Source organism: Hypanus sabinus, chromosome 1 (assembly GCF_030144855.1).
Source record: "Hypanus sabinus isolate sHypSab1 chromosome 1, sHypSab1.hap1, whole genome shotgun sequence".
NCBI classification, from domain to species: domain Eukaryota; kingdom Metazoa; phylum Chordata; class Chondrichthyes; order Myliobatiformes; family Dasyatidae; genus Hypanus; species Hypanus sabinus.
The window spans coordinates 43,005,995-43,014,955 of record NC_082706.1 but is presented as its reverse complement, the minus strand read 5'-3'; the positions used below and the strand labels follow the sequence as shown (position 1 = coordinate 43,014,955).

General features: G+C 54.4%; 1 protein-coding gene across 1 annotated transcript in view; it reads right to left on the bottom strand.

The window, feature by feature from the left end:
* Positions 1–1,671: 1,671 nt before the first annotated feature.
* LOC132398698 (retroviral integration site protein Fli-1 homolog) overlaps positions 1,672–8,961 on the bottom strand; it is a 73,346-nt gene continuing 66,056 nt past the window's right edge. The window contains 3 exon segments of the mRNA XM_059978530.1: positions 1,672–4,158; positions 6,815–6,862; positions 6,949–7,085. Coding sequence (XP_059834513.1) covers positions 3,605–4,158; positions 6,815–6,862; positions 6,949–7,085 — 739 coding nt within the window. The 3' untranslated portion in view covers positions 1,672–3,604.

Genomic DNA, 8,961 nt, shown 5'->3' with positions numbered 1-8,961 from the left:
AGTGACGTCCTGGTGAATCTTTCCTGCACCCTCTCCAGCTTAATGACATCTTTCCTAGAGCTGGGTGACCAGAACTGCACACAATACTCACCAACGTCTTGTACAGCTGTGCAATGTTTTGTCCCAACCCCTGTATTCAGTGCCCTGACTGATGAAGGAACTGTGTATCAGGCACAGACCCACTGCGGAGTTCCAGGATAAAATATTCCAAAGATTTTCAAAGGCAAGTGATTCGGCAGATGCTGGAAATTCAGAGCAACGCATACAAAATGTTGGAGAAACTCAGGTTGCAACCATGGAGTCAAAGTTTCAGGTTGCGGCCCTTCACCTGGACTAGAAAAGGAAGGGGGCAGAAGTTGGGAAGAAGGCAGGTGGAGGGGAAACAGCAAGGGCTGGCATCATGATGGGTGAACAAGATAGGCGTACAAGATAGCTGAGGGAGAATGCCTCAGAGCTGAAGAATAGGAATTGGAGAGAAGAGGGGTAATTTTAAAATTTCTTTGGTCTCCACCCTGAACAGCTAACCTGAGGCTGGGATTCCTAGTACTGGCCAGGGGGTGGCGTGGAGTTCCTTCGCTGTATGAATTTGGTGAGCTTCAGTTTGATCTCCCCATTCCTCTGACTGCAGAGTATACCTTCGCCCAACTCAAGTGTTGCCCTTGGAACAGTTCTGGTGGATATTCTGTGTAGGTAAGGAGACCAGAACCTGGCACCACATTCCAGCTGCAGTCCCACTGAGGCTTCCTAAACACTCCCCGTAGAGGACAGAGAAACTTGAGCTGTTTTCACTGGAGACTGGAAGAGCTTTACACCATAGGCAAAGTGAAGTTCCGAATCTTTCTCCACACGGTGGAAACAACAGAATACTCGAGGGAAGAGTTGTAAGTTGTGAAGGGAAAGTTTATTTCTGCAGGGAGAGTGGTGGAGGTCTGGAATGTGCTGCCAGAGGCAAATGCGATAGAGGTGTTTAAGAGGCTGTTGGGCACATGGACGTGCAGGGACAGGGGAATTAGTTAAATTTGACATGTTCAGCACAGACATTGGGAGCTGAAGGGCCTGTTCTCTGTGATGTGCTGTCCCATGTTGTACAGTGAAATCCTCACATCATAAAGACCAATATCCCACCCCCCACCAATGATAGTGTGTGTGACCCGTCCCCCAGTGAGGGTCAATGCGTGTATGTGAAAGAGATCTATTCCCCCCTCCCCCCCGAGGGTCAATGTGTCAGTGTGTGTGTGTGCAGGAGATGTGTCTCCCAGTGAGGGTCAGTGTGTGTGACCCGTCCCCCAGTGAGGGTCAATGCGTGTATGTGAAAGAGATCTGTTCCCCCCTCCCCCCCGAGGGTCAATGTGTCAGTGTGTGTGTGTGCAGGAGATATGTCTCCCAGTGAGGGTCAGTGTGTGTGACCCGTCCCTCAGTGAGGGTCGATGCGTGTATGTGAGAGAGATCTGTCCCCCTCCCTGAGGGTCAGTGTGTGTGTGGGAGATATCCGTCTCCCAGTGAGGGTCTGTGTGTGAGAGAGAGAGATCCTTTCCCCAGTCTGTGTGTGAGAGTGAGTGGGAAGAGAGGAGAATGAGAGGAGAGAGACACTTGTCCCCCAGTGTCGGCCAATGACGGCGGTGGGTCAAAGGAAAGTTTCGGAGTTCAGACGTGTTCACAGTCACCCCCGGATCCTCTAAATATAAATTTATTCATTTCATTACATCAAAGTAAAACACAGAGGCTACGGTAATCCCAGCTCCCTCCCTCCTTCAGCCAAGTTTTTCCAAGGCGGTGCATTCTGTGAACTTAATGGGGCCCCGGCGACTGGGAAAAGAGGATTTGGGGCGTCCGTTTGTTCATCCTCAACTCCCACAACCTAAGGTCCTTCTCCATCTATTTTCTAGCTGAGGAGGAAGAACATTTCTATGGTGTACAGGATTTGGGATTTGGCTGGTGGGGGGGGGGGGGGTGTCGGATGTCGGTTGCTGCACCTTTGTGCGGGGGCGGATGGTGTCTCGAGGAGACAGACCCAATGATCTCTGCCAATCATCAGGCATCTATTCAGGGTTAATCCCAACTTCTAGGAGTCCGGCGCGTTTTGACCCCTCACTGAAAGATCGAGGGTTAACTAACCTCGAAGTCTTTCTGACGGGGATGTGGAAGGCGACTGGAGGCAAGGGAGAGCGAGCGGATAAACTTTGCGCGTACAGTGAGATAGCAGTGAAAGTGGGCATCGAACCAAAGATTTCCAGTGACTGCGGGATGGCGCAGTGCTTCTACCAGACCCTCTCCCTTCAACCCACCCATGGTGACCTCATTGACTCCGCGACCAATAGACACACACCTATGTCGCAACGTAACTGATCAGGGGAGTCTCTCCCTTACTGCCACCTCATTGAACCTACAACCAATGGCCACTCTCTCGTCATGATGGCATCCAATCCATAGCCAATCGACATTCCCTTCCTATCATAACCTTGCTGAATCAAAGGTCATTAGACATAATTATTATCATGATGTCATCTCCAATGACCAATTGATGCACTCCGATTCTTGATGCGTCATCTGGACTCTCGCCCTCAAAGACACCAATAGACACACTCCTTGTCACGATGTTATTAGATTCATGTCCAGTAGACACGACTTATTGTATTAATTGACCAACGGACACGTTCCTCTCTCATGCTGTAATTGATCAATGAACTCTGTCCCCTATCATGACCTCATCGAATCAAATAAAACAGGATGATCAATGACATCACTGTCCATTATCAATGGGCACGCTTCCTGTCACGTTCTCATTAGGTCCGTGGCCAATGGCTTCTCTCTCCCACCCTGACTTCACTGAATCGATGAACACGCACGTTCCTTCTCCTGACGTCCTTGAACCTAATCTCCTCTCCTGACAGCCATCAATCCAATGACCTTGTTCTCGACCCTCCCCGCCTTTCATGCGCATCTCACTGAACCCTATCACCAAGAGACACTCCCTCCTCCAAACATCATTCGCACCCACCAAGAAAGGATTCAAGTCCCATCATCTGACCCGCCTCCCCAAGCAAATTCATTCCTGGAGGGAAGTGGGCTGTGCGGAGTGATGGTGGGGATGGGGTGAAGGAGGGAGGGGGCTGTGGAAACGGTACAGACAACCGACAGTATCCGCCCAAGGCGGCGTGACGTCCGGTCCGAGAATGGCTGCTACTCTTCATTGACGAAGCTTCTTCGAGAGCAACTTCTCTCGGACAGCTACAATTATACATTATATAAAACATATATATATATACACACATTTCTTAGTTATGGCGAGAGGCCGGGTGGTTCTTCGGGATAACGTCGTCGCCAATTGTCCGTGAGATAAAAATCGCCATGTAAACGTCCCAAGCGAGAGAAATATGCCGGGATTCTACGCCGGCTTGCAGTTCTGTTGCGTAGATCTCCGTGACCGAGCCCCCGAGCAAGACGGGGACGCCTCGACGGATGCTGAAACTGGGTTAGGTGAGTGAGGTCCACTGAGGAAATGCATTAACACTTTGGTTCCCGAGAAGCCAGGAGAGGGGCGGGAGGAGGTGACAAGGATGTGGGGGAGTGGTTCACGCACGTCGAGGGTTCCACCCACCCTTGGTCAGTAAAAGGCTCCTAGGTGGGAAGGGACGTGGGTTGCCGGGTGACGGGTTACGGCAGGCGCCGGGTAGATCGTGGCTGGCGCCGAGCTCCAGTAGGTACTGCTGGGTCCGAAGAACGGGGCACTGGAGACAGGGGCGGGGGAGGGGTGGTGCGTCGGTGGCGGTCCGGTCACGGCAGCGGAGGTGAAGCTGGTCTTCTGCGGGTGGTGGTAGCCGGCGGCGAAGGGCAGCTCGGCCGAGTATTTGAAGATGGGCGACTCGGGGGCGTGGGGCTGGTGGGCTTGAGCGATGCCCTGGAAGTCGAACTTGTAGGCGTAGCGCTTGCCATGGACTTTGGTCATAATGTTCTTGTCGTAGTAGTAGCGCAGGGCGCGGCTCAGCTTGTCGTAGTTCATGTTGGGCTTGCTCTTGCGCTCCCCCCAGCGCCGCGCCACCTCGTCCGGGTCCGTCATCTTGAACTCGCCGTTGTTGCCCTCCCAGGTGATGAAGGCCGCGTTGGAGCCGTCGGAGAGGAGCTCCAGCAGAAACTGCCACAGTTGGATTTGTCCGCTGCCTGTGGGGGCGGGGGGACAGGACATTACTGTGCTGTACAGGCCAATCGGCCCACAATGTTGTGCCAACCTTTCAACCTACTCTAACATCAATGTAACCATTCCCTCAGCCCTCCATTTTTCTTTCATCCACTGACCAAGAGTCTTCAAAATATTCCCAATGTATCCGTCTGTACCACAACCCCTGGCAGCACTAATGTTTAACAAATTCCTCTGAAGACCGTTTAGACTTTTCTCCAATCGCCTTAAAATAATGCTCCCTCCTATTAGCCATTCCTGCCCTGGGGAAAATTCCTGCTATCCACTTTATCTACGGCTCTTGTCATCTTGTACACCTCTCCTCTAGTCCTTTGCTCCAAAGAGAAATGTCCTGCTTTCAATGGACATGCTCTCTAACCCAGAGATCCAATACCCTGACTGAAACACAGAAAACAGGAGGAGTCTGAAGTGAGTGCAACGTGTGGAGTTGACGCAAGATTTCTGAGGAGATAGCACGGATTTGATCATCTGAATGGCCTCGGGGAATGCCCCTCCCTCCACTCTGTCTCTTGTGGACAAGGGGAAGGGGAGAGAGAGATGAGGCAGCTGGAGGGGTTGAGAAGGGGAAAGAAGGACACATCTGTGCCCATGTGGGGCCCATCCCACACTCTAATGAAAGTCTATGTGTGTTTCTGACCTGTTCCTAGGTGATGCTCTGTGTGTCTGTGAGACAAAGAGAGAGACCTGACCCCAGTGAATGACTCTGTGTGTGTGTGTGTGTGTGTGGAGAGAGAGAGAGAGAGAGAGAGAGCTGTCGCTAGTGAATGACTGTGAGTGAGTGTGTGTGTGTGTGTGTGTGAGAGAGAGAGCTGTCACTAGTGAATGACTGAGTGAGTGTGTGTGTGTGAGAGAGAGAGCTGTCGCTAGTGAATGACTGTGTGTGTGTGTGTGTGAGAGAGAGAGCTGTCGCAAGTGAATGACTGTGTGTGTGTGTGTGTGTGTGTGAGAGAGAGGGACAGCTGTCATCAGTGAATGACTCTATGTGTGCGTGCGTGCGTGAGAGAGAGAGTGTGTGTGTGTGAGAGAGAGAGAGAGCTGTCGCAAGTGAATGTCTCTGTGTGTGTGTGTGAGAGAGAGCTGTCGCAAGTGAATGACTCTGTGTGTGTGTGAGAGGGACAGCTGTCGTCAGTGAATGACTGTGTGCGTGCGTGAGAGAGAGAGAGTGTGTGTGTGTATGTGTAAGAGTGTGTGTGTGAATATATATGTGTGTGTGTGTGTGTGTGAGAGAGAGAAAGGGAGAGCTGTTGCCAGTGAATGAATCTGTGTGTGTGTGTGAGAGAGAGAGGGTCAGCTGTCGTCAGTGAATGACTCTGTGTGTGTGCGTGCGTGTGAGAGAGCTGTCGCTAGTGAATGACTGTGTGTGTGTGTGTGTGTGAGAGAGAGAGCTGTCGCTAGTGAATGACTCTGTGTGAGTGTGTGAGAGAGAGAGGGACAGTTGTCGCAAGTGAATGACTGTGTGTGTGTGTGCGTGTGTGTGTGTGAGAGAGAGCTGTTGTCAGTGAATGACTGTGTGTGTGTGTGAGAGAGAGAGCTGTCGCTAGTGAATGACTGTGTGTGTGTGTGAGAGAGAGAGAGCTGTTGCCAGTGAATGACTCTATGTGTGCGTGCATGCGTGAGAGAGAGAGTGTGTGTGTGTGAGAGAGAGAGCTGTCGCAAGTGAATGTCTCTGTGTGTGTGTGAGAGAGAGCTGTTGTCAGTGAATGACTCTGTGTGTATGTGTGAGAAAGAGAGCTGTCGCAAGTGAGTGTGTGTGTGTGTGTGTGAGAGAGAGCTGTCGCAAGTGAATGACTCTGTGTGTGTGTGTGAGAGAGAGAGAGAGAGAGCTGTCGCAAGCGAATGACTCTGTGTGTGTGTGTGAGAGAGAGAGAGCTGTCGCAAGTGAATGACTCTGTGTGTGTGTGAGAGAGAGCTGTCGCAAGTGAATGACTCTGTGTGTGTGTGAGAGAGAGCTGTCGCCAGTGAATGACTCTGTGTGTGTGTGAGAGAGAGCTGTCGCAAGTGAATGACTCTGTGTGTGTGTGTGTGAGAGAGAGAGAGAGCTGTCGCAAGTGAATGACTGTGTCTGTGTGTGTGTGTGAGAGAGAGAGAGAGAGCTGTCGCAAGCGAATGACTCTGTGTGTGTGTGTGAGAGAGAGAGAGCTGTCGCAAGTGAATGACTCTGTGTGTGTGTGAGAGAGAGAGAGCTGTCGCAAGTGAATGACTCTGTGTGTGTGTGAGAGAGAGCTGTCGCCAGTGAATGACTCTGTGTGTGTGTGAGAGAGAGCTGTCGCAAGTGAATGACTCTGTGTGTGTGTGAGAGAGAGAGAGAGCTGTCGCAAGTGAATGACTGTGTCTGTGTGTGTGTGTGTGTGAGAGAGAGAGAGAGAGCTGTCGCAAGCGAATGACTCTGTGTGTGTGTGTGAGAGAGAGAGAGCTGTCGCAAGTGAATGACTGTGTGTGTGAGAGAGAGAGCTGTCGCAAGTGAATGACTCTGTGTGTGTGTGTGTGTGTGAGAGAGAGAGAGAGAGAGAGAGCTGTCGCAAGCGAATGACTGTGTGTGTGTGTGTGTGAGAGACCCATCCCGTAGTGAGGATCCGTGTGCATGTGGGATCTCAGCACCCCTGCCTCTGGAACACCCACCTGGGTTGGTCATCCGACAGGCTGTAGTGGACAGCATCTGGTAGGAATCTGTCGGTGAGAGACGAGGACATAGAATGGTTAACGGTGGTCACAAACCTGCGGGGGCAGCACCAAGAGGGAGCTGGGTGACCTACCTGGGTGTAAACGAGGCTGTTCAGAAGGTCTACCCGGAGTCGAAGGCTGAGGTGGGGAACCTGTGGGTGCAAAAGTACTGTCATCCAATGCCCAGCGCGAGGGGAGGTGGTATCGTGGGGGGGGGGGGTCCCAGTCACTGGAAAGAGTGTCGGGAGCAGAAGTTGGGGGGGGGTCATAGTGCGGGTGAAGGGGGTCACAGAGACGGGGAGGGGTGTGCGGGTGAAGGGGGTCACAGAGACGGGGAGGGATGTGCGGGTGAAGGGGAGTCACAGAGATGGGGAGGGTGTGGGGTTGAAAGGGGGATCACAGAGATGGGGAGGGGTGTGTGGGTGAAGGGGGTCACAGATGGGGAGGGGGTGAAGTTGAAGGGGGGTCACAGAGATGGGGTGAGTGGGGTTGCAGGGGGTCACAGATGTGGAGGGGTGTGGGGTTGCAGGGGGTCACAGAGAAGGGGAGGGTGTGGGGTTGAAAGGGGTTCACAGAGAGGGAGGGGTGTGTGGTTGAAGGGGGGTCACAGAGATGGGGTGTGTGGGGGAGAAGGGGGTCACAGAGATGGGGAGTGGTGTGGGGTTGAAGGGGGGTCACAGAGAAGGGGAGTGTGTGGGGGACAAGGGGGTCACAGAGACAGATAGCGGGTGGGGTTGAAGGGGGTCACAGAGATGGGGAGGGTGTGGGGTTGAAAGGAGGGTCACAGAGAAGGGGAGTGTGTGGGGGACAAGGGGGTCACAGAGACGGGGAGGGTGTGGGGTTGAAAGGAGGGTCAGAGACAGGGAGGGTGTGGGGTTGAAAGGGGTCACAGAGACGGGGAGGGTGTGGGGTTGAAGGGGGGGTCACAGAGACGGGGATGGTGTGGGGTTGAAAGGAGGGTCACAGAGAAGGGGAGTGTGTGGGGGACAAGGGGGTCACAGAGACAGATAGCGGGTGGGGTTGAAGGGGGGGTCACAGAGATGGGGAGGGTGTGGGGTTGAAGGGGGGTCACAGAGACGGGGAGGGTGTGGGGTTGAAGGGGGGGTCACAGAGATGGGGAGGGTGTGGGGTTGAAGGGGGGTCAGAGACGGGGAAGGTGTGGGGTTGAAGGGGGTCACAGACGGGGAGGGTGTGGGGTTGAAGGGGGGGTCACAGAGATGGGGAGGGTGTGGGGTTGAAGGGGGGTCAGAGACGGGGAGGGTGTGGGGTTGAAGGGGGGTCAGAGACGGGGAGGGTGTGGGGTTGAAGGGAGGTCACAGAGACGGGGAGGGTGTGGGGTTGAAGGGGGGTCAGAGACGGGGAGGGTGTGGGGTTGAAGGGGGGTCACAGAGACGGGGAGGGTGTGGGGTTGAAGGGGAGGTCACAGAGACGGGGAGGGTGTGGGGTTGAAGGGGGGGTCAGAGACGGGGAGGGTGTGGGGTTGAAGGGGGGGTCACAGAGATGGGGAGGGTGTGGGGTTGAAGGGGGGTCACAGAGACGGGGAGGGTGTGGGGTTGAAGGGGGTCACAGAGACGGGGAGAGTGTGGGGTTGAAGGGGGTCACAGAGACGGGGAGGGTGTGGGGTTGAAGGGGGTCACAGAGACGGGGAGGGTATGGGGTTGAAGGGGGGTCACAGAGACGGGGAGGGTGTGGGGTTGAAGGGGGGGTCACAGAGACGGGGAGGGGTGTGGGGTTGAAGGGGGGTCACAGAGACGGGGAGGGTGTGGGGTTGAAGGGGGGGTCACAGAGACGGGGAGGGTGTGGGGTTGAAGGGGGGGGTCACAGAGATGGGGAGGGTGTGGGGTTGAAGGGGGTCACAGAGACGGGGAGGGTGTGGGGTTGAAGGGGGGTCACAGAGACGGGGAGGGTGTGGGGTTGAAGGGGGGGTCACAGAGATGGGGAGGGTGTGGGGTTGAAGGGGGTCACAGAGATGGGGAGGGTGTGGGGTTGAAAGGAGGGTCAGAGACAGGGAGAGTGTGGGGTTGAAAGGGGGGTCACAGAGATGGGGAGGGTGTGGGGTTGAAGGGGGGGTCACAGAGATGGGGAGGGTGTGGGGTTGAAGGTGG